At 32.3% G+C, this 26792-nt stretch overlaps 2 protein-coding genes across 4 annotated transcripts in view; one reads left to right on the top strand and one right to left on the bottom strand.

Moving 5' to 3' along the window:
* LOC111510431 (MOXD1 homolog 1) overlaps positions 1 to 26792 on the bottom strand; it is a 57798-nt gene that overhangs the window by 15992 nt on the left and 15014 nt on the right. Inside the window, exon 1 of one of the 3 annotated variants that reach the window (XM_074174568.1) lies at positions 6407 to 6727. The exons of the other annotated variants lie outside the window; for them this stretch is intronic. The gene's annotated coding sequence lies outside the window, so the exon portion shown is untranslated. Of the gene's footprint in view, positions 1 to 6406; positions 6728 to 26792 lie in introns of those variants that run through there. 3 annotated transcript variants of the gene reach the window in all.
* LOC111510432 (circadian clock-controlled protein daywake) lies at positions 19595 to 24240 on the top strand. Its single transcript, XM_023166349.2, has 3 exons — positions 19595 to 19755; positions 20695 to 21060; positions 23869 to 24240. The coding sequence occupies exons 1-3, from the start codon at positions 19698 to 19700 to the stop codon at positions 24171 to 24173; spliced, it is 729 nt and encodes a 242-aa protein (XP_023022117.1). The 5' UTR covers positions 19595 to 19697; the 3' UTR covers positions 24174 to 24240.

Raw genomic sequence — 26792 nt, 5'->3', positions numbered from 1 at the left:
AGACACATAAGCATCTTTATGATATTTAGTTGACTTATTCTATGTGCAATGTCAATCACGTAAGAGAGCGAAAGTGAAAAATTTTTTTTATGAATTTATACTATGATCCAGTGTAAAAAAGTGCAAGTTTATAAAATTAAATGATTTCTCACAGAGGAGAAAAAAGTTCACACATCTATACACATCAAGAGGATGTGCATAAATACCTGTTTCCAGGCTTACAATTATAATAGAGGAAGTCGTTACATTGCTCCGAAATAATTGCTGTTTTCGAATTATAATTTCACGTTAACGTTATAAGTATCATTTGCGATTAAATAGAATAATTCCACATTTTGCAAGCAAAATAACGAAATGATTTATTTAACATTTCAAAGTGATGAATATATGAATTCAATGTATAAATACCTACTATGTTCCTGCCAAGTAAAACATCAGACACAATTAGTTCCAGAAAATGTTTATGAAAATGTCGTTATTTGAAACGAAAGATGATAAAAACTGAAAATATGGTTAGAGCTGTTGCGCTGTTGCCCGTTACTTAATCTGCGCGAACTTTAGTTTTTGGGTTTCCCAGATTTTTTAACTGAATTCTTTTTACAAAGGATAAATATTATTAATCGAAGTTTCAGCCTAATCAAGTGAACTGTATTTTTATAGTATTTTTTCCAAAAAATGTCTGAGGTGATTTTATGAATTATTTATAAACCGATTTAAATAAATCAGGCACTAAATATTGTCACCGATAGTGAAAAACGTCCCCAAACCGGATACGCAAATGCACTAACGAATATTCTGAAAATAATTGTTTTGGATTTTATTCTGTTGACAATCCTATAAAAATGAAAACAAATCTAAAAAAAGAAAAATTTAGTCATGCCGGCAATACTTGAATCTACAAATGAGAAACAAAAACTACATCAGATGTCATTGAAATACCCAAATAATAACGAACTGAAAGAAGCATACAGAAATAAGTTCAACAAAAACGTCAAGGTGGCAAAATAACTTTCTATTCCGAACAAATACAAAAAATAAAACTAATTCTAAAGCTACTTGTCAGTTCATTAAGAATTTGTGGAGAAAATGAACAAAAAAAAAGTAATCGACAAAATCGAATTAGATGATGTCATCACAGAAAAAATGTAGATTGCCAGCAATATCAATAAGCATTACAGCGAATTAGGAAAAAATTGGTTAGCAAAATACCTGATTTATAAAATTATGGAATTAAATATATCAATCAGGATCACATAATGTATATACCTTTAACCCACAAGCGAATCCGAGGTCATGCAAATATTAAAACATGATAACATTCGAACAGAAACTTTGAAAGAAGTAACCAATGAAATATGCTCTCCACTAACATTTTTATGTAACAAATGTTTCGACTAATTTTTTGAAGAAATTTAAGATATTCTCAGAGTATCAGCACGGCTTTAAAGAAGGCAGGTCAACCGAGGATGCCTTTTATAAACTAACTTTTCAATCAAGTATTCTGCTTTAGATGGAAAAATACCGATAGTTGGGTATATTTATAGACCCACCAGAGCTTTTGACACCGCATGTGACAAAATCTATCGTGAAAACTAAACAATTATGCCAGCCGAGCAGAAATACATACGAATTGATGGTGTACAATATCGGTGAAATACCTTGGTGTCACGATAGATCGAAATATGAGATGGGACTCACGCATGAAACAGCTTCTCAAAAAATTAAGGAGTTTCCTTCCGAAATTTAGATATCTTAAAAATTTTATGGGCATCAGACAATCAAAAATAATTTATTTCTCGCTAAAGACACGTGATTATTGTAGCGATTTCTTATATAAAGAAGCCTAAATCATGGATATCAGACAACTATTCTGTATGAAAATATTATTATTCATTGAAAATGGAAAAATTATATTACAAGTTTACGAACATGTTCACAACACGCGAAAAAAGTTACTATATGTCTACTCCGATCTGAGAAAACATCGGACAGCGAAATACCAAATTACCTGAGACTCAGAATAGAAAATACAAAAACTGTTTGACTGGATTCTCGCAGGATGGGACGTGATGTGTTTAGCAAAATTATGAATTCCAAATGAGTATTTCTGCCTTCTGCTTATGTCATTTTACAGAGTTGTGAAATTTACCCTACACGTGACTTTAATTAAAAACCCAAATATGTCCTTAATCAGATGTGTCACTGAATTTATCTAGTTGTTGAAGCTGGGATGATTCTGCAACCATTTTAGGAATCACACGTTAAAAGATAAGACCTCGTTAGACCTCAGCTCATACAAGTTTCTCAACTTCTGAGAGTTGTCGTTCGTATGGGGGCGACAGCTGATTAACGGAAAAACAGATTTTAAACAGATTTTTAAACAGATCATATCACGTACAAGCAGTCTGAACTTTTTCTGTGATTTTCCTGTTTATTTGTTTTCTTGTATGTGTTATATTGTCTGTAATATTTATTTACCTATACAAATAAACCTTATTATTATATTATTATTATTATCCTCCATGTACAGACAGCAATCAGTTACATTTTCTTATGAGAATATATATGTCATATATTGTTTATTGGCCTTCTATTGATAAGATATACCAGTTGTGAAAAAGATAATGTGTGCATGACAAAACTACTAAAAAAACCCACCCACATAGCCAGGAGCTGTCTGGGTGGCAAACTGACAATAACGGCAAACTTGTAAATACAACACAATCCTATTCAGAATATTCCAATACAGTGTACCATTTTTGAAAACGGAAGTATAATTGTATAATATACGCCCAGGTAAGACCTATTGATAAAAAAGTTACCATCTATTAAATTTTTCCTGTGAGAAATAATTATTTATCTTCCGGTAGAGCACCCATGCACGGGATGTTCCACTAGCTGAAGTTCACTTAGCAGCATAAAGAAATATAATACTGGTTGTTATTGTTGCTTCTTTTTTATTGCCCTATTGTTATACATCCTTCTGCATATAGTATCAGGTCGATGCGATATGAGATATGAATACATCTACATATCCTGAAGTTATGTAGTGCGAGGTGGCATCTTTGTACATTTCAAACGGTTTTTGAAAATTCATTTTGGATAGCTAAATTGCATTTTTCAAATAATGAGCTATACAGTATTATTTTTATACAACAAACATACCAACAATTGAGAAAACAATTATACATTTTCGTTTACATTTCGAACATGTATATTGTTGTTGTATTTTTATGTGAAGGATGAGGAATTTCCAGACGAAGTAAGAAAGTAATTAGCAGATTAAATGAAAACTATTTGGCACCTTCACAGACGATTCTTTTAGATATTTGAAAGAGGCTAGAAAAAAGATTTTTAGGAGCGATTAACTTTTGAGAAATAACTTTTCCACATTTTTTTGTATAAAAATGGAGAAGTATAAAGCTAAAACGTTTCTTTCCCAAAAGGATTTTATTATCATGATGATTTCAATGGAAGTGCTACTATTCGATTTTGACTAACATTAGGCGGACATATGTATTTCAAATTTTGAACACTTATCAAGAATCGTCGACAATACAATAATTTCATAAGTTTATCTCATTATCCTGATCAGGATCGCTAGGATTAAATGATTTCCTCACACATTGTCTGTGTGAGAGCAAGTGAGACAACTACAGTGTCTGTGTATATATTTTATATATGGACTTGAAATAGCAAGCCAAACTAAAAAGTGGATAATAAATAATAGTTTAAAAAACAAAATAACAAGCTTCAAAAGCAACCCTAAAAAATAATTCGAAACTAATTTAAGATTGTGTTCAACATCGATAATAAGTTCTATGGCTCGATGTATCTAATGACTTTTAATAAGTCTGAAATCAGAATAAATTATCTTAAAAAAAATTGTTGTTAGAAAGCGTGGGTTGCTAAATATCCATTGTTATAATACTTGGTTAGGAGCTGTTTTCCGTTTGGAGATTGTATGATTCAAAAATAATAACGTCTAGATGTCAATTTCATGGTTGTCAGATTCATCGCTGTTAGGAAGAATCGCTTTATTGCTATAAAACTCGGTTTTGATGGCCTAGTCTTCAATTTTTTCATTATTTTCTGGTTTGAAAAAAAAATCTGTATAAAATTTGATGTAGAAGAATCATGTTTGATAATACTTTATTATAAGATTCGATAATATTTCTGCACTGTTATCAAGTAGGTCATAAATAGACATGAATGAAATTAACATTGATATTAAAAAATTGCTATTTCAAAATGGTTCTTCAGTTCAGTAGATATTATTGTTCTGATGCAACTTTTCGAACTATCATTATGAAATATATATATTTATTTTTTCAAGTCTTTATTGAATATTGAAAACTCTTTCATAATTCATTAAGTCGTGTATTGTGTCCTTCAATTAACATATGATTCAATTTGAATTATGAATGTTTGGGAAAGAATCACGTGAATCACTGTGTTCATAATGGAACGTAGGTAGTTGTTTCAGTTATTGATGGTTTTCCATACAGTATTAACTACCATTTTTAAAATTACTATGACTCAATTTTTTCAAGTGGCTAAACCATGTGAAATATTGTCTCAAATTCACAGTTCCGTTTCAATATCAAACATTCTTCTAAACTAGTTTTTATTATTAACAAACAAGTTATCTTCTCATTAGATGGTCATCAAGTAATGATAGATATTTTCTCTTCAAATAAACGGGGAATGGAATCCCAAAGAATATTTGTCGAAATGGTTTTCTAGGGCCGAGATTTTGTAACTTCAGGCTGATGCAACTTTTCTAAACGAATTTAGTTGATATTCTGAATCTCACCGTCAATCTTGGTAATTGAAAGAATCCTGGGACCGACGTGATATGCCCCGCCGTCTTCGATTAATTATAAGAGTCTGTTGAAGCAGGAGGTAGGTATTTAACAAACTGGTTTCGTTTCAGTAAAGATCCGAAGAATCTGATTTTATTGTGGTTGGAGTTCAGAACATCCTGTGAGAAACGAATAAAAATGCTCTCGACAATAACTTGAAACGACAATTATTGTGATGTTCTGACCTCGACCGCAGAATACAATGGCAAAAGAATGACTGAACATAAAGTTATGTTCGAACTTTAAGCTGAAAAAATCCAAAAACTTGAATATTGCTTGAAAGTTCTGAAATTATTACATTGTTTCAATTTACATATGACTCTCAAACCTCGAAGATCTATGATTACGAGCAGCGAAAACATATTCTGAAGCGGATTTACTTGTGTTGCATCGGATGGCATTTGCAAATCATGTAGGTATACATATTTTTTCGCGAAACCAAAGAATCGGATTATTGCATATTACGGAGTACACGTTCACGTGTTCTAATTTGACAAAAACACGCACACCAAATTATGGCATTATACAAACTAAATGTAATTTTATAAACCAGTTCAAAATCCCGTCTAGTCTGCGAAAAACTTTCCCAAACGTAATTATTCCAACATTAAAGGTGAACACAGTAATTTTTCAGAAAGCCTATGCATATTAAGTAGTACCCGTATATATTTCTGAAATATCGTTCGGTTTCACCCGACTTAATGACCAGATGACCAGTTCCGTTCATCTCATAGAAAATGAAAACAAATCGAGCGTTTGAGGACTTTCGAAATAAACGCTGGAAAAGTGTGTATTTTGATAAAAATTCCTATTAGGATTGAGTAAATCAAACAACACAAAATAATAGGAATCATAAATCTTGGACATTCGAGGAAAACCATTCAACCATTAATATGTATGGATTCCCAAAATCATTCGTCCTCATTGAGCATTAAACGGACATAATTTAATGTAGCTCACGTACATTAGCAAACCCTGTAGAATTCAAAGTAACTAATTGTTATGTGGACGAGAACAGTTTCAATAGGTCGTTGCCTTCCAATTTTTATGATAATTTAATTCTGATTGAAAAATTTGTCTTTTTATCGAAGATTTCAAGCGTTCAACCGCTTGGCTTATCTCAGAAAAATAAAATTAAACAATTTATAAGGCATACCCACAGAGGGTTTTTTATCAACCTCAATCATTTTTTACTCCTGTCTGAAAATCTACGTTGATTCAACAAATCAAATTCCTCTCACTGCTATTCATACACGATTGTTAAACTTTGATAGAAAGTGAAAGAACAATTTCAATAGTTCATAATCACGTTCATCATAAAAACGTTATAAACAGAGTCATGAAAATGAATAGGAAGAATCATACGATTTTTCAACTTGAAAAATTAAAATAATCGAACAAAATCGGAAAGTTTTGATGTAAACGAAAATTAATGAAATTCAGCAAGGGCATATTGAAAATGTTCAAATGAAAAGTGGCAAAAACACTTCAGCTTTTCGATAATGCAATATAACAAAACTGGAAAAAAGCTTCGAACTCACCACTGATTTATCAAAGTAATCCAAGTAATCTTCAATAATTCCAGGACACTGTCATCTATCTTTCTTTCTACAACTGTTCGAAGGGAGTAGTGAAATTGAAGACCGCGTTGTGAAAATTAAAAAAAAAACGCGATGGAAAATTCGAAAGCAAAATAGTTGATCGCCTCAATGCCCGACCGGTGAGCAATGTATGCATGCATGCATGGCAATGATGATGGTATAGTAGAAGTTCCACACGGTACGAATGCCAGTGCCGCGGGCAACCTCTTCCTTCCAATCGGCAGTCAGCTACCTATACAGATGGGCTGACCTGCATGGGATTGTGCCGTTTGCACCAAGATATAATATATTAACCAATTGCTTCTGATTTTGTAAAAGAAAATACGGGCAATTAGGAAGAATTTTAAATTGAACCCTATATATTTTTAGACTGTTTGATAGAATATAAACTTCGCATTTCAACAATATAAAAAAGTTACTATTTCCTTTCGAAATGGCACACAGTAAGAGCCATTAAATATAGCGGTACTCTGACGACATTTACGATAATTTTATAAATATAATTCAATATCTAATCGATTTAAATGTCCAATGATTGTGAAACAAATTAAAGGGAAAAATATTGCAAAAGGATGGTTGAATAATGATATCATTTCTATGAGTGAGGACTTGAAAAATATTTTTTGGTTGATGCGGAATTCTGGTGATGCCCATTATAGCGAAGTTTAAAAAAATATATACTATCAATACAAATTAGAAGGTCTGGGTCACCATCAAAAGCAGAAACAAATTTGGAATATCGTGAGGAACAAAACAGGAAAAACAAAAAATACTTCGAGTTATAAAATAAATATAAATGATGACATTGTTGAAGATGAAATAATCGTCGCAAATGCTTTCGGCAGTTTCTATGCAAGTAATGCTGGAATATCTGTCGAAAAATTCGGAAAATTAATATTTATACCACATATGTACAGAAGTGAAACATTTTATTTCTCCCCTGTATTAGATTGTGACGTCATGGATGCGATTAGCTCATTGAAAAACACCAATCTTGTCGGAATAGATTGCATCACAACGAAGGTCATTGTAAAAAATTGCTCAATATATCGCCAAACCATTAGCACACATTATAAATTGCTCTCTAAAATCCGGGGTTTTCCCCGATTTTCTCAAAATTGGAGTAGTAAGCCATATTTTCAAAAAAGGCGACCCCTCCAGTATGCGTAATTTTCGACCCATAACAATTCCCACCATTATCGGGAAGCTATTCGAAAGATGCGTTTATAATAAAATGTACTCATTTTTGTCCAAATTCCAAAACTGTCAAAATATCAGCATGGTTTCTGTCAAGGTAAGTCGACCGAAAGTGCTTCGTACAATTTTTTCAAATATATCTACGATTCACTAGATAAAATGAAATATGTGGAAGCACTTTTCTTCGACTTATCGAAAGCATTCGACATTATTGACCTGGAGATAACCGAAGGTAAATTATATTCCCTTGGTTTTCGTGGAAATTGGCTGGTAAATGGCTGATGTCATACATGGACATCAGCCATGTATGACATCAGGAAAATATCAGTTAAAATCGGGGAGCATACATCTGAATATTATGAGATGGACCGGGGAGTTCCTCAGGGATCGATCTTGGGGCCGCTTATTTTTTGGTTATTCATAAACGATCTACCTGAGTATATCAGTTCAAATTCAGTAGTTCTCTATGCAGATGATACTACAGTGGCCATTGATGCAGATAGTCCTGAAGACTTAAAAAAAAAAACTGAATAATTTAGCAGGAGAATTCATGAATTGATGTGAAAGAAATTTTTTGATAGTGAATGCAGAGAAAACAGTCTGTATGCATTTCCATTCTAGGTGGAGATCTGTGACTGATATTCAAGTGGTTGTCAAAAATAGCACTATTAATTTTTCTGAAGTTACGAAATTTCTTGGAACTTATATAGATAGTAGAAGGAGTTGGAAAAATAATATTGATGCCATAAGCAAAAAAGTGAACACAGGTTACTATGCTATATTGCAATTAAAAAATATGTTCAATACCAATCAACTCATCAATGTATATTATGCTCTAATCTACTGTAACATATCGTATAACATCAACATCTGGGAATGCTCCAGTAACTCAAACAGAATATTTGTTTCCCTAAAGAATTATTCGACTCATTTTCAATCTGAAACCAGATGAATCGTGTCGACCATATTTTCAAAAGTATAAAATTTCAACAGTTCCATGTATTTATGTTTTCAAATGTATAATGTTATTTATGCAACATGTTAAGATGCATCAAACAGTTTCTCATTGCCATGGTTACCCAACTAGAAACGGAGACCTCATCAAAATTCCTGCACACAGCTCATCATTCTATGAAAGAAGCCCCTCATATAGAGGTATAAAGTTTTTCAATCATCTTCCCGCAAACCTGAGAGAGCAACGGAATAAAAATTTATTCAAATCAAAATTGAAAGTATATTTGCAAGACAAATATTACTACAGTATCAAAGAATTTCTTGATGCAGAATGAAAATGTGTTTGCTCATATGTATGAATATAAATGTTATACATGTTTTCATGTATATGTGAACAAATCTATTAAATTGTGATATTTTAATATTGTTAATTGTAAATTTGTCTATTATCACACGGTTTTTTATTTGTGACGTATTCTATATCATACTGTATGTGATCTGTAAGGATTGAATAAAGATTATTATTATTATTATCTATAAAATTATTATTATTGTCAAACAACTTGATGTGAAATACAATGGTGGATAAAAACTTGAAATTAAATTTTTTATCAATTCAGTTATTTGTAATACAAAAATATGTTGAAACACTACGCGGTTCATTTTTCTGAGCCAGTGAAAAAGGGAAAGTTGGAAAGGTACCGACTTTACAGTTGGGTCACGAAAGTACTCGCATAAGTCATCAATTTTCGCATCCGACAAACTGACACAAACTAATAGAAGCTGAGCGATGTGATTACTGAGCAGAAACAATTAACGTTTTAATGAAGAATTGATTTTATTAAAGAATGTTAACTTTCACGAACGGAGATAACTGTCTGAAAGCTATTTTCCCGATTTTTTGGTCGTATGCTGCAGGTTTTCATGCCAGACGTTTCGTCTATTACTGCGATAGACATTATCAAAGGCAATTGACGAAATATTCTCTGCAGTTATAACCGCACTCTTGTCATTTCATTAGTTCCGTAAAAAGTTGACGAGATTAGCCGAAAAATAACAATTATATTAAGCAACAAAACCGAATTTACAATGAAATAAAATACAAGCAACAACCAAAAAATAAAAAAATTGAAATATTAATACGAGATGAAAATAAAAAAAATATTAACAAAAAATGAAAATTAAAAATTAAAAGATTCCAAGCCGAGTTACGATTTGTCTTCGGGTGATAACTGACGATTATAGATACTAACAATCGAAACATCGTGAAGTAACTTGGTTTGGAAACTTTCAATTTTTAATTTTCATTTCTTGTTAATATATTTTTTTAATTTTCATCTCTTGTAAATAGGTCGATTTTTTTATTTTTTTTGGTTGTTGCTTGTACTTTATTTCATTGTAATTTCAGTTTCTCTTACTTAATATATGTGTTATTTTTCAGCTAATATTCCTAATTTTTTTCACAGATTCTTTCAGGGATTTCAAATGAATTAATATCATATTAGACAATGGAATCCGAACTAATGAAATGCACCACGAAACATTGTCAACCACCGTCAAATAAACGACCTCTTATCATCAATTTATTTCTAACTTACTTCCGGATGGAACCACAATGAGCAGTCCATCAAGTTCGGTGGTTGCAACTTTTTCATGTAGAATTTCGAACGCTTCTGAACAAGCGGCTGCGAAACCATATTGTTGGCTGCGTTATGGAACAATGAAACGAGAAACCCGAAGGGCTCTTTTACATTGGACCACAGAGTGTACAGGAAATCAACAAACACAGACAGGTACCTGAACACACTAACCACCAGCCACAACAAAAGAGAGGGGTTACTGAAAAGTTGGTTCACAGAGTTGAGAGAGGAACCCAATCACCTGAGAAATGCTTTTGAAAGGAATAGGTACAGCAAAGGAGAATTCGATCAGGCCATACGACCCAGAAGAGAGAACGCCAGAGTAACCCCAGGTAGACTGGTCAAGGGAAAATCTTTCCTTCCCTATGTTGAAAATGTTACAAACCCGATTGGGAGAATCTTAGAGAAATACGACATGAAACCAATATTTAGGTCAACGAAAATCATCAGACAGAGTCTAAGGTCAGCTAAGGACCCCAGAGAACACCTACATTGGAACCCGTCTCTGTGAACACAAGGGAAATTGTCGCCTCGGACAAATTGATAAATCAGCTGTAGACGGGCATGCTCTCAACAAAGAAGACACTCACATTATCTCATTTGAAAATACAGTAATACTCGATAAAACTCAAAATTAGTATCCAAGAGTATATAGAGAGGCAATAGAAACTCAAAAAACAGGGATAACTACATAAGAAAAGAAAAGGCAATGGAAATTAATAAAATCTGGCTAACTGTCTTTAATGGTACACAAAAAAAAGGGAATGTAATCCAATTAAGAGAACCCAAGCCACGCCCACCAATAATAATACCATGAAACCGGAGTCAAATACCATTATATTCGATTTTTCACCTTCGATATCTAGCAATTTGAATTTTCCATCATGCGCTGACCATCATAAGACAGAACATTCTAACAATTTAAAATTACGATATGATATTTATTTACTATGAAATATATGAAGTGGAAAAATTTATGAAAAGTACATGAGTTAGTGAAAACTTCAAATTCCAAAGTTCTTTAAAAAAAACTGAGCAGACGTCGTCTTTTATTCCTCACATCATATTGTTTGACAATATTTTCATTGCTGACGTTATAGTGCCGCTATATTGAATTTTGATAAAATTTCAATACGGTGTCATTTTGAAAAGAAATGATCGCATGTGTCATATCGTTAAAAACAATTATTTTCTATTACTTGGATCTAGTTGCGATTGAACGAAATACATTTTCAATTTTGTGTTAGACATATCGGCTCCAATGAAAAATGAAATTTAATTTCATATAAATAACTGAATAGCGCCATGTACAATGATTTACTTATCATACAGCACTTTTGTTTGCAAATGGTCAGACAACAATTTACTTTGATTCCTGTCTCATACATACTCGATGGTTTTATTATAAACTATAAAATGTCAATTTGGTGGTACGATTTTGAAAACGCTAAAACTATGGTCGACAAACACCAAATTCAATATAACGTTCTGGTGCAAATGGCGTTTTCCGAGAGTTCCCAGCCCCCCTCCGTTTAATTTACTCTCCGAGAGGCAGTTGTGAGAACCATTTCAAGGTTTAAAATGGAGCTTTGCTCGAAATACAAACTCATTCATAATCAGACGCTATTTTGCGTCGTATCGGTCGCTAGTATAATACCTACCTATCAGTTTTTATTACGGGAATTGGGAGATGAAAAACAATACATCATAGATATATTGAAACGAAATTGTTCAAAAATCTAAAAAAAAATTACATTTATAATGATCAACTTTATACAAGTGCAGAAAGGACAAAATGTATTTTTGCCTATTAAAAAAAGGCAAAGAAATTATATTATCTTCACGTTCCTGAGGCTGAAATCTGCCTCTGTCTTCAGAACTGAAAAAAATCTAATGATATTCGCAGTATTTTCTTTGGTTTGCTACATTTTCGACATATGTCAGAGGAGTTTGGAAATAATAAACCGTCATTTTGTAATTTCCGCAATTTTGAAATTAAAACGGCGGCATTTAATTGATCGCACGTTGTCACAAACATGTGTGTTAAATTTCAGTTCAAATTCAGTTTCAAGGTATGTCTCACACTAATATCTGACAGGTCAAGTTAAATAAAAGATCGTAATGTTACAAAAAGTAGTAGGTAGTACCTATACTATTCAAGCGTACCGAATGCGATCAACGGAAATCATTCGAGCGAGTAATATTATAATTTTTCCATGGTCTGAAACAGGAATATTTTGTTTGTTTGTGAAGAAATATCATTTAATTCAATAACAAGGATCAAACTCATTCAAAAATACTTCCTAGTTTTGTTATTTTATTCAATTTGAAATAGTTTAATATTTAAAAAACCGTTGTTGCGATTTTAACTCACGATCAATGGTTAGCAAGCCCCAAGTTTAACCAACTGTTCCACTAACTACCTGATATGCAAGATTTTCACTGTGGAAGGTTCTTTCGAGCGGAAACGAGGAAGATATTATATAGCGAAACATGTTTTGCGGATTTGTAAAATTTTCATAGTAAAAATCTGATAGTGAAATGTGTTAGGTTTGATATGGAAAAGGTTGTGATGGATGAGTTCAGCGCATGGTGTCAGAGAAATAAGTTTTTTATCATCTCCAAATCAATTTCAGTAAAATTTGTGTAATGAAGAAAAGAGAAATGAAACTTTCTATGTTTTTTACCACTTTTATTTGTAATTAACGTTACTGCAGTTTTGTCCTATACGGACATTTTCAAACTTATACAATAGTTTATTGTACAATAAACTATAGTATGTATTGTACAGTATGTATGTATTGTACAATAAACTATTGTATAAGTTTGAAAATGTCCGTATAGGACGAAACTGCAGTAACGTTAATTACAAATAAAAGTGGTAAGAAACATTGAAAATTTAATTTCTCTTTTTTCCATGATAATTTCCTACCACGTAGTAACGGCTACATCCGCATCAATTTATTGAAAATTTGTGTAATTGATGAACTCCAACCTAAAAAATGATGTGGAATTTCTTGGTACTTATTTGGATTCGAATTCAAATTGGGATAAGCATATTGATTGCATTTGTTGAAACTTAAATAAAACGCATCAGCTATAAAACAGTTGGACCAAGTTCAGTTGAATCTACGTTGCGTTTATTTTGCCATTTTGTAGTCCTATTATTTATTTAATTATTAATCGTTATTTATTAAAAAAAGAAAAATTTTCAAGTCTTTTCAACATAAACTTCGTGTCATGTAATAATAAATCATAAGGATATTATTACTTGCACTTTTGATAGTTGTAGGATCATTAACATTCACTTATTGTCATATTTGTATTATTGTATATGTAAGAAAATTAAATGAAGCAATCAGTCATTCTGTTAATTTAATTTTAATGAGTTTACTCATCAACCTTCTTTAAATTTCTGATGCTCACAACTTTAGTAAAAGGTTTAAATTGTTAATATGGCTCTATTTTCAGGGCTCTGTAAAAATTATAAATAATCGAGATACAGTTTCAGGAGTCGGGACTTTTTTTACGCAGATTCATTGATCTTTTCAAATCTTTTTTCAAATTTCTAAAATTTTGAAAATTTTTCGAGATATTAAGAAAAAACTATAGCCCCATTTTTTTTTCACTTAATTGTTTATAACTTTTGTAATTTTTATCGGCGCGTTTTCGGATCTTTCCTTAAACTTACTAGGCAAAAATTCGAATCGAATGACACCTTGGTCGTAATTTTTGGACAGGGCTGAAAATGTTACAAAAAAAATACATGTGAACTAGACTAATGACTAGGAACAACTCTTCTATAAGAGATGTGCATATCTTCTTGAAAATTAATATTTTCTCATTGAAATTCACGCATGCCTCATTTTCAAGACAAGCTCCGAATAAAACTATTTATAAATAAAAAATGTCATTAGTGAAATTCGTGAGAAATAATAGGTTATCCTGAAAGTTTCAGCACTCTTATAAGGATATTTTCGTCGATTCATAACAATGAAGACGGTCTTCAAGGGTTTGTACACTAGTTCAAAAGAAGCTGCCATAGAACCGAAGAAGGGTTGATTCACACGGTTCATTCCCATGGAGCAAGCTAATTGAAATTGAGAAACAGGTACAGACAGATTTTGAAAGTTTCGCACCGTTTGTTAACAAAGACGATCACAAAAGAACTACGGTAACTCACATTTTTTTAAATGGTATTTGATGTGATGAAAGAAAGAGAAGAAAGAAAGAAATGTTTCTCTTGTTCTTTGTTTTCATACTAGTCATCAGTATCAGAAGAGATTAGAATTTCTGTAATAGCGCCAAGCTGACACTAGATAAAGTTTCCCTCTCCTCTCAGTATGATTATATAACAAATGATAAAAGTGAGGTGCACTAATCTTTGGATTGATTGTTCCCCCGGAAAGGGCACGTGCCAGCCATCTGGCGAACCGGAACTCTTTGTTAACCAAAGCGACAGATGTTTCGAAAAGGCAAGAGAATATTCGTTTTGATGCAGACAGCTACTCAAAATCAATGCCAGAGCGATTTTAGTCGTTTGTCTTCAGATGGCAGATTCTCAAAATCATTAATTTATCCAAAGGGCTGATATCAATTTATTTTATGAACCGAGTCCCCGTTTCAATTAATTGAAAAAAAAATCAAATGTTTCAGTTTTCCTTCATCAACATATTTTTCTTTAACAAACTACACCGGAGACGATCTGATCTTCACAAAATATCACGACATGTTTCGCTATCACAGTAGCTTTTTCGTAGTGAATATCGTACTGTATATATGGTGTGTTATAAACACACTGTTATAACATAAATATAACAGATATAAAGTATATTATAAACATTCTGTATATAACCTTCAGTACATACAGTATATTATTCAGTACGAAAAAACTACTGTGAGCGAAACATGTCGTGATAGTTTGTGAAAATAAAGTTTCTGAAGATCACATCGTTTCCGATGAAGTTTGTGAAATTACTATGGATCTTCATCAAGTAACGACCGAGTTAATCAGATGAATATTTTTCTAGTTTTTTTCCGTTTGTAAATAAATTCAATTTTATCAACCCTAATAATATTTCAATAACAATATCGTTCGTTGTGAAATAATATTGCAGCATTTTTACCATTGTCACATTTCCAAATAGAAATGAATGGTTTTGTTGCGTATTTACTACATCCACTTCAATGGAGTTTGTTGAGGAAACATTGGACTGCATATTGAAATCGCGAACTTGATCGCAATGAATTAAATCCCTTCAGACTTACCGATGTTGATATTTTCTGAAAATTCGGGGCCCCCAGGAACGGAATTATCCTTATAATCGATTATTATTGCTACAAAATTGATTGTTCAAAATAACAGTTTCATTTGAATTGAAAGGGGTTATATTTTTAGGAGTGATTAATTTTTGGGAAAGAAAGTTTTTGGCTTTCTACTACTCCATCTGCCAAAAACTTTCTTTCCCAAAAACAGTTTCATATATTAACACCAAACTCAAAGTAACAAGCGGTTATGTCAATGTGGAGCAGCTTTAAATGTTTATCCAAAAATATACCAATCCTACTAGGAATATTTCATTTTCCTTTGAAATCCCCGCAAAAAATAAAAAAACATAGATATTCTTAATGAACCTGAAACCAGTAGCCAATTTTCGTGACAGCGAAAGTGCATTTAAAAAATCGGACGTTTTCGTTCAATTAAGTAGATCAAATAAAGGCCAGTAGAGTTCAAAACAAATAATTGACTTCAATCCAGAACAAACATTAAAAATATTTTCAAGTCTTTTTCTGCCTTAAATCCAACTTCGAATTATTTATTTCTGCAAACCAATTTCGGAAATATTGAATAACTTCTTCAGGAACAGTCATGAAAAACTGATTTTGTGTGTAATTCATATAGAATTATGTTAAAAAATTTGCCCTCATCGTGCATGAATTAACAACGCAAATTTCGATGACTGTTTAAATTTGTTTAAAATCTGTTTTTCCGTTAACCAGCTGTCGCACCCCTACGAATGACAACCCTCAGAAGTCGAAACTTGTGCGAGCTAAGGATTAACGAGGTCTTATCTTTTAACGTGTGATTTTTTAAAAATATACAGCAAATATTTGTTTTAGTAAAATTATTGAAAATAAGATATTTGTTTCGTTTCGAAATAATTGCAGATAAGTGATATGGGATGACAAATAATAAAATTTAACACCACTTGAACTCTTCGAAACACAATTCGTAAATTCAGTGGATTTATAGTTTTTAATAATAAAAATACTCTATTTAAATTCCGTTTCTTATTGAAAGTTGAAATAAGCAATGAAAATGATTAGCAAGCATTAAAAAAGCAATTATTTGCAAGTCAAACAACACCTTGAAATTTTCTTACCGATTTATTAGATAGAATGGGTAGCTAGCATTTACTGACAACCGGTAGGCCGGATCATATCGAAGTTGGAATGTACGTCAAAATTGAATTAAATTAAAGAGCTGACTGTTTTGTCAGCGACTGCTAACCTAGTCCTGTTGATACTCGCAATAAATAGGGCCATTGCCCTCTGGTGGTCAGGGTAAGTACTCAAAATACAATAAGTTCCTGTTAGCTGCATAATATGTTCTTTATAAATAAGTAAATGATAAGTATTAATGATTTTCATTCGATACCGCAGAAATACAACTCAAATTTTTCTGATTGGTTTCATATGAATATTCATGTTATATTAGAAAAAGTGAACCACATAACATTCATATTCGAAATAATATTTACTGGAGATATTTACAGACAGAACAATTTCAATAAAAAAAGCCCCCTTAATTTGCTCAATAGATTACATGGAAAATTTTTACATACTCAACCAAATGAATATATTATGTATAAATAAATACTCATAAATATGTATTGCTGCTTCTCTCATTAAAATATTTCTGTAGAACAAACTGGAGCATGGTCAAGCAAAACATTTAGGTATTTGTGATTCATCATTCTTCGTTCTGATGGATAATAAACCATGGTGGTGAAATTATTCGAGTGGATAACCTAAAAAAAGGTTTCGAAGTATTGCCTCTCTTCATTGCAGGAAAGGCCAGGAAAATTAGTCGTTCAAATTGTTTCTTTTGTGTCAAAAATGTTTTATGAATAATGCCACCAGCTTTTTTCCGAACATCCGAGTCCAAAGTTTGTAATTCTACATAATGGAGTCTATACCATAATTCATTGTAGATACCTTGAGAAAGACATTTATTATATCCCTCTTATAACTATCTATCGTGGTATGTGGTATAAAAACTTCACTCAACACGTTTTTCAACTTGTTAAATTATTTTATGAGAAAATCATCTACAAACAATATTAAATACAAAACTTGTTCAACGGCAATTTTTATATGAAGCAATAATCCGACTCGCATCTCTTGATAGCATTTCTCAGTAAAACTTCATGAAAACGTAAATACCAATGCCTTGACGTCTGCTTCAGTCCATAAATTGATTTATTTCATTTACATATCATATCTTGATTAGCATCAACTTCTGGTTTTTCCGTGAATACCATTTCTTAGATAAATGCTGTTTTACCATCCATTGGTAGAAATAAAATATTTTATGGTAACGTAAGACTAGATAGTAAGAAATTTAATATTTTTGTTAATAAAACAACGATAAAAATATAATAAAAACAACAAACTAAGAAATTGATTTGTTCCTGTAGACGGACACAGTCAAGCTGTCCATTCAACAACTTATAAAGATTGGTTAGAACAGTTAAGTTATAAAGTCACAAATCAACTTGAAGATGAAAGAGTGGTGGTCACAACCTTTTTCGGGAAATAACTGTGACATTCAAAAACTTTTTTCATTTTTCTTGAACATACTCTATATTGAGAATTGCATGTTGGTACAGTGGCGACCAAATAAGCGTTGTATATTTGTCGAATATGTCAATTCCATTCACCAGGTAATGAAATTCACCACTACAATTTGCAATTTTCGATAAACCATCTTTTACGGACATTGCAATACCTAATTCCTCCACACACCCTCACCAGCATAAAGTTGCTGTATTCAATAGTATGCTTCACAGACTATTGAATATTCTACTGTCTGAGAGTAATTTCCAGAGAGAGCCGAGTTTCATTAAACAAATCGCGGTCAACAACGGTTATAAGGTAGATTTTATCGACTCCCATTCTTTTCAAAAAACTACAAAAGCAAGCCATGGACCAGGTCTACCCAAATTCGAAATACGACAATGTCAGCTATAGAACATTTTCATATTTGGGCGAACCCACCAATATCACCCGTTTTTTTTTTAAAAAAAGAATGCGTATACGTAGCTCACAAAACGACTAATAGTCTGAGTAAATTTATTTAAAACAATAAAGACAAAACTTCGGTGTCGCATCGACCAGGAGAATATTCGCTGACTTGTGACTCTTGCCCAAAACTGTATATTGGTCAAACAGGAAGAAGGAAGAGCATAGAAGTAGTTTCATAAATAGAAAGACCAATTCCACATTTGCAAACCACTTTTTAGCAGGAGGATGTGAGTTCAATCATGAATACGACGTCTTACATTTAGAAGAGAAAAGTTTGAAATTCAGTCTTCTAGAATATCTAGAAATTAATAGATTTAAAAATTCGAGTAATTTACTGAATCACCAAATAGAATTAAGTAACTCCCCATTACTAAATATTTTTTCAAATGTTGAAACTGTACTTGTGATACACATTTTGGTACCTTTGGTGTAGTACTGGAGTTTTTTCAAACACCAAACCGTTATTTTTACACATCGACACGTGTTTCGATCACCAAGTGATACTCTTCAAGAGAAAGATTGGATTGTTTAAACTGGTGCATATAAGCTCTCAGGTCCTTTAATGGATTTTCATCAAGTATCGGCCAATTCCATCAAATATGTTGTATATTACGGTTTGATTCTAATGAATATACGATAAAGTATTTTCAAACTGTGGCAAATAATACAAAAAATTATTGAGAATCCTTGCGACATCGGCATCACGCAAGTAAAATCAAATGCATTTTGTTGTTATTGAATAAAATAACACCAAAAATTGATTTTTGAATATGTTTTGTTTCTTTCAAAAATATATTTCAATTGTTGGACCGATTCGACTCACTTTTTTAAACAAATCCACATCTGCATATTTTGCCGAATCCATTAGTACCACGATTTCAAAATATTTATTTAACAAAAAAATGAAGACTATTAAGTATTTTTTACGACTCCATAGTGAAACAGACTTTGAATATATCGCAGAGAAGACGTCATTAGTCACCGAAGGTTGTTCCCACTTTTTTCTCTGCAGGTACTTCAAATATAACTTGAAGAATGAGACACTTGATCATAGTTGGTGATACAAGTACAAGTTACTCTCGTCTCGTTTGTTGTCTCACCTTGATCTTGTTTATCATCTTTGAACATCGAAAATGAAAGTTCTTTATTTGGTAGCGTCGCTGATAGGCGTAGCATATAGCAAGAATTTACGTAAGTATTTACAAAATAAATGTAAACTTTGAGTGACCTACTTTTATAACATCCCCAATGGTTACTTGACAAAAAACTATTTCAACATATTACGCTACGGTTTTTTGAGGTAGAAATAGTTTAAAAAAGATGAATAAATAAAGTACGAATACAGTACGAAACTTGATAGGTTTAAATTTAAGTAACCTTCATTTTCCCAATTTATATTTTTTATTTCTATCGTGATCATTATTTCACTGTTTTTTAATTCTTACAATTATTCTGACATTGAAAAAGGTCTTGCCATATATGTGTTCATTTCATAAGTTATTCATAATATGAAGAAAATCTGATTTAAAAAACCTCAATATATAAAAATGGGAAATTTATGAAAATATAGTAGGAAGAAATCTAGAAATATTAATAGAAAAAAAATGTTTGACAATTTGTGAATAATTCACAAATATTTCTTTTAGATACAAACTAAAAGCAAGCAAATATGAAACAACTGCTTTTTTACGGATAATGAATTACATACATAGAAATCATTTTTCATTTTCAATTCGTGAACTAAAAATTTATAATGATGTGAATGAAACAGTTTATTGAAAAAATTACATTCACAACATAAATATTTACTCTGAAACTGTATTCGGGTTCGATTTCAAGTCCTTATTTTTGACGTTGTCGAGTGTCGATGATACGATTTTGACATTTAATATAATCACTACAAAATTGCTTGTTTGAATTTTGATCATTACAAACATTTTGTTCAATTATCCATCAATGCATGGAAAATGACAGTTTTTAAGTCCTGTTGGTTAAAAAATATTAGTTCAGCTGTTATGTTTAGCCTGCTTGTGTGCGACACCAAACTAGAAAGAACCGTATAGAAATCAATTATTTTTTGTAAAGTAATATTTTTAAAATTTCAGTTTTTAACCATTTCATTTTTTTTAGCTTCATTCGTAGAGGTGTGCCACAGACCGGACGCTAAAATAAAGGACTGTCTAGTCAGAAATATTGAAAAGTTGCGACCCATGTTTCTCAAAGGCATTCCTGAACTTCAAATTCCATCGCTGAATCCCCTCATCATACCAAAAGCTAGTCTCGAGATCGGCGATAGATTCTCTGCAGATTTCAATGAGATACAGATTTTCTTCGCCAATGAATTTGTCATCGAAAAACTAGATTTCAATGTGGAAAATTTCAAACTGGATCTGTCGATTTTATTTCCTAGGCTGAGAATTCTGTCGAATTATAACATCAAAGGAAAACTTTTAGTATTGGAATTGGATGGTAGCGGATCGGCCGATGGAAATTATAGTAAGTTACAAGATTCTCTAATGTATTTTTTTAAATGATCCTAAAATGAAGGTAACTCTATCGAAATTGGATACTAACGGAAATGTTTTCCTCGACGCATAAATAAACTATCATTTACAATACACTCACAACAGAAGTATATAAAAACCTGAATTCGATCATTACCTTGTTATTGATCGACTTGTCTGGCCATAAAAAAGTGTTTCTGAACGTGCACCTTGACTCGGATAATTGAGTTTTTATGTTTCAGTGATACAAATTAAACAAAACATTTTGCATTAATAACTCGAAAATAACTCGAACTGTGTACGACAAGTATGAAGTATCAAAAAGAAATCGACGAAGAAAGAAAAATTGATAAGTAATTCCAAACAGAGAGGACCAACATAAACGAAATCAGCATTTAATAAGTTGATTGAAATGATAACTCAAATTCTACCCATTTATCATTATCAAAGTTCACGAAAGCGAACTTGCTTGATAATGGAAAGGAATATGTGAATAGTTTAACAAACATAGTGCGTGATTTTGTCCGGGACTACCGGTTGTCTTAAATAATGTTCTAACCGCACGCTCTCTGCCCTCTATCTTGAAAACGATTCAACGTATGGAAAATTCAATCCTCTACAAATTTATTCATCCTGTTTCCTTTGGGTTCAAATTCATACTTTGCAAATGAGATAATTGTAAAGTATGTACAGAAAATCGATATTTGTGACCTTTGACCTTAGATTTCAATAATAATAATATTCATTCACCATTTTTTATACACTTGGGTATATATGGTAAGTCAATTGTACTACAAGCTAGTAAAGATGAAAAGAGAAGGAGATTGAACACAGCTCATCATATATATATATATATATGATGAGCTGTTTTCTCGGGTTTCGCTCCGTGTTCTGTGTATTTTCTTCCCATAAGGATTATTTTCACAACGTTTCGGCAAAGTCTCATTTGCCATCTTCTGGTGATGTCTGGTTTTTTCAACTAGACTGACATCAGACAGACAGAAATCACCATCAGACAGATATCACCAGAAGATGGCAAATGAGACTTTGCCGAAACGTTGTGAAAATAATCCTTATGGGGAGAAAATACACAGAACACGGAGCGAAACCCGAGAAAACAGCTCATCATACTTTATCCGTGAGAATCTTCGAGTTAACATATATATATATATATATATATATATATATATATATATATATATATATATATATATATATATATATATATATATAAATACATATATACACACATATACACACATATACAAGTAAGCATAGATGCCCACAAATTTACTGAACATTTTACATCATTCACATAATTCAATCTAAATAAAATTACGTCCATTGTGAATTTGGTAACTATAATAGCATCTTTCTAAAAGCATAGTTTTAACATAATCATGGAATACTTTGTCACTTGTGATTTTTTAAACTACATTTGGCAGCTTATTGAAGCACGTAATGACATTATACAGAGGGGATTTTTTATAGCTTGTCATGAGATGCTGTGGGATTTTTAGAAGATCACCATTTATTGTATAATGACTGTGATCTGAAGCAGTCTTATCATATAATTCATTGTTTTGCCTAACAAATGAAATACTTTTAAGAATGAAGATGGATGGGGCTGTCAATATGTTTTTGTCTAGCCGGCAGCTATCCCGGAAATCCATATTGAAGATTAACCTTATGATGCGTTTCTGTGCTATCAAGACTCTGGAAAAATCCCTTGCTCTGCCCCAAGCCATAATATTCAGACTTATATGAGGGTAGGCCATGTCATCCAAACAGGATTTCAGCTGTTTTATGGCATAATATGCTCTATTTAACTTAGCACATATATAGTCCACCTGCTTTTCCCAATTTAGATTGGCGTCTAGGTAGGTCCCTAAAAATTTTATTTCTCCAGAAGTTTTAATATCATGGCTAGAGTGTCGACCAATTGGAATATTTCTTCTGAAGTGAAAGTTAATACTGATCGATTTAGAAGTATTTAGAATGAGCTTATTTCTTTGGCACCAGGTACTGAACTGATCAATAATATGTTCAGATTTGTTGATGAGTTGCTCAGCATTATTGCCTGCTATAGTTATCGTTGTATCATCAGTAAACATTTATATGTTGAGGAAGATCATTAACGTAGAGAAGAAACAGTAGAGGTCCTAGAACAGAGCCCTGTGGCACCTCGAGTTTTACCGTCTTTGACTCAGATGTCGCTCCATTGCAGATTACAACCATTTCTCTGTTTGTCATATTGGATTGTATCCAATTTATTATATTTCGTGGAAATCCGAGCACTGACAGTTTTTTTATGAGAAATTCCGCGCATACTGTATCAAACGCTTTTGATATGTCGAAAAATGGTGAGATCACATAATTTTTTTTATCAGTTTCTGTGCGAATATAATTCAGAAGATGATAGGAAGCTGTTTCTATAGATTTATTTTTCCTGATCCCTAAGTGCTACTTTTTCAAATAATTTTGATATCGAGCATAACAAAGATATTCGCCTTTTTTTTCAGAACTTCTGAAAAGTATCCTTGTCGCGTATACTCAACGATATGTAGGTTTTAAGACAATTTTCAGGATATCTCAACTTCCGAGATACTTACCTAATTTTGACTAGGATGACTGTACCAAACTAGCCAGACATGTTAATCCTAAATTCTAACAAGACACGACTGGCGAACCAAGGATCACAATGTTTTTGAAACCATAAACGTGTGATTTGGAAATATCGGCTCATATATAACCGCTTTGTTTGGATTCGGGAGTTGCTCAAAAGATTTTTTTTTTTCAGCTAACGTCAGAGCCCACTTCAAAGGTGAAGGTGTCCACTACGATAAAGGCGGAAAGGACCACATCAAACTGGACAAAACCTCGATTGATATGGAAATCGGAAAGCCACATCTCTTTTTTGATCGCATCTTCGGAGACAACGAAGAACTCAATGCCAATACGAATAAAGTCATCAACGAGAACATAGAGACGCTCATATCCGAACTGAAGCCTGTTATATCCAAAATCGTGCAAGAATTCATTTCTGGAATCACCAACAATCTATTTGAAAAATACACTTTCGATGAATTGTTCCTTAAAAATTAAATGATGGATAGAATTTAGGGAAACTGTAACTTTGACGAAATATATATGATTTATTTTTGCAATACAAGTCACTTTTATTTTCACTATCACCATTACTTTGACTTCCATTGAAAAGAAGAGATCTTGGGTAGCCTTCTATTTCAAGATTATCAAAAAATTCAAATTAATATTCATGCAGTCATTGTTCACTGTGGTTCTGGCGTTGAATGTGGTCATTATTACGCCGTGGTCAAAGAAGAAACGGACTGGTTTAAGTTTGACGATAGTCGTGTCACGAAGTGTTCTGGCGATGCATTGAATTTATTGGAGCCTCTGGAGACACCCTACATTTTGTTTTATGAGAGAGAGGACATTGTTAGATGAAGATCTTCAGATGATGTGGTGCTGCAGGTTTTTCCGGGTTTTCCTGCAGCTGAAAAAGCAAATGCGCCACTGGAATCAATGAAGTCGCCCCGGAGCGCCAATTAATTTTTATTGTTGTATTTATTTTATTTTTATCGTTAATGAAACATAATATACATATTTATTGAAGGGGTTATATTTTTAGGAGTGATTAATTTTTGGGAAAGAAAGTTTTTGGCTTTCTACTACTCCATCTTGATACAGAAAAAAGAAGTGGAAATTTTCCAAAGAAAGGAAGAAATTAATCAATTTGAAAATAAGTAGATCATGCAAATTTAGATCATTCAAATGATCAGTTACTTATTTTCAAATTGATTACTTCCTTCCTTTCCTTGGAAGATTCCCACTTCCTTTTTTTTTTGTATCAAGATGGAGTAGTAGAAAACCAAAAACTTTCTTTCCCAAAAAATTCAATTTTGATAAATTTGTTAAAAACTTCTAAAGCAATATTTGAGATATACATTCTTAAATATGGTGTGGCTATATTTGTAAAAAGGTATTTTTAGTATCAGAATACACAGTTTCACTGTATTTGATTGTCTAATCAGCTAGCAACAAGGCCTAGATAATCTCGTTGTTAGAAAAGCAAACGGAAATTTGAAACACTACCAGAGAGTTGTAAAAAACTCAGCAACTTTTGATATTTTTATAAAACTCATCTTTGGAACTTTGGCAACGCATAAATAGCTCAACATCAACCTCAAGCATTATCATCCTAATGAGCGAATCTTAAAATCAAATTTGATAGTTAAGATATCAAAGGAGTGATCTTTCAATATAGAATTTCTTGAGAAATGTTCGACTGACAGTTTCATTTTCCCTAGATCAGCGTGTTAGGAATACCTGGATACTACAATGATTCATTATTTCATCAGACCACTTTTTTATTTTGGAAATTCTCAAGGCCACATTTTCGAAAGAATATAATGTGCATCGATTTTAGAATCTAAATTTTTTGCAGGCTCTCAGAGTGATTTTTAGTCACTTTCCTCAGCGGATGCATTATACTTTTATCAAAATGACGCGATAAGCTAGGTGGGTGGGTGGTCATTGGAATTAATTTATATACATTCTGTCAGGAAAGCATCGGGAATAGATCATTCAAATAGCCCGCGTAGAGTGAAGTATTTTTGTAGCGAGTTTGGCACAACTGCTCTCTATAAATACGTGGAATTCGAAATTCTTTCCGAAAGGTGAAACAGTTAATGAAGAATATTACCTGAGCATTATGCGGCGTTAGACAGAGCACCTCTATAATTCACCATCTCACAAGGCTATCATTGTGAATGAATTTTTGTCCAGAAACTTGGCTAAACCTTATCGAACAGCCACCGTATTCACCTGATATACCTCCGCTCGATTTTTCCCCAAAACTCAAATTACTACCAGTTTTCAGTCGATAGATGACACCGCTCTTGGTGAAATCAAATATGCCAAGTCACTTGAACACTTCCAGAAAGTATCTATAGAAGGGAGACAAATCTCCAACATTTCTTCGATGTTCCAGACTATCAAGGCTGCAAGTGATGTTCGCGTCTCTCATCAGGCGGATGGAATCCAGCAGCTTCAGGGTATATGTTCAGGGGCGGAGTTCCCTACACGAGAACAATACTCTAAAGAAGGTCTATTCTGAGCTTTATAAAGCATTATTTCGGAAAGGGCTTACTTTGAAGGCGATACGAAAAATACATATTTTGCGTTTTATTGGCCAAATCCTTAAACTATTTTGACATAGTAGTATATAAACATTGTAAATGTTTTTTACATTTCGAAGAATATAAGAGCCTCCTCTGAAGATTTCAGAGCTCCTCCACACCTGACAATAATGGTCTCATAGTGGCTTTAGGATGATCTTGAACTCCAATTAAATAAAAACACTATCTTTATTACCTTTCAATAGGAATTCAACAGAAACAATAAAACATTCTCAAGATGGATGATCCAATAATTCAAAAACATTTTCCTCAAGGTGACCTATTGAAGTTCAGATTATAATCGTTATAATTGTAAAATAATTCTGCTTTCCATAACTACTCAAAGCTCTATATTTATGATATGCATTTATGTATGTTATATAATAATTATGTTTTTTTAATAAGTTTGAAAGGTTTTATTAGAAATGTAAAATTTTTCACTAAGTCAGGTACCTACTACGTTTCCACAATAATGTGAAGGTATCAATCTACCATTATTTTAGTTAAAAGGTGGAAGCTTCTC

This window comes from Leptinotarsa decemlineata, unplaced genomic scaffold (assembly GCF_025532065.1).
Source record: "Leptinotarsa decemlineata unplaced genomic scaffold, Ldec_3_MD MMD2_tig00000591_RagTag_RagTag, whole genome shotgun sequence".
NCBI classification, from domain to species: Eukaryota; Metazoa; Arthropoda; class Insecta; order Coleoptera; family Chrysomelidae; genus Leptinotarsa; species Leptinotarsa decemlineata.
Note: the sequence above shows the minus strand (reverse complement) of the source record. Positions and strands in the feature narration are given on the sequence as shown.

Excerpts from the sequence above, each read along its gene's own strand:
- LOC111510432 (XM_023166349.2), top strand. The coding sequence starts at position 19,698 with ATGAAAGTTCTTTATTTGGTAGCGTCGCTGATAGGCGTAGCATATAGC. Across the intron at positions 19,756-20,694 it reads AGCATATAGCAAGAATTTAC|CTTCATTCGTAGAGGTGTGC; the intron begins GTAAGTATTTAC and ends CATTTTTTTTAG. Across the intron at positions 21,061-23,868 it reads ATCGGCCGATGGAAATTATA|CTAACGTCAGAGCCCACTTC; the intron begins GTAAGTTACAAG and ends TTTTTTTTTCAG.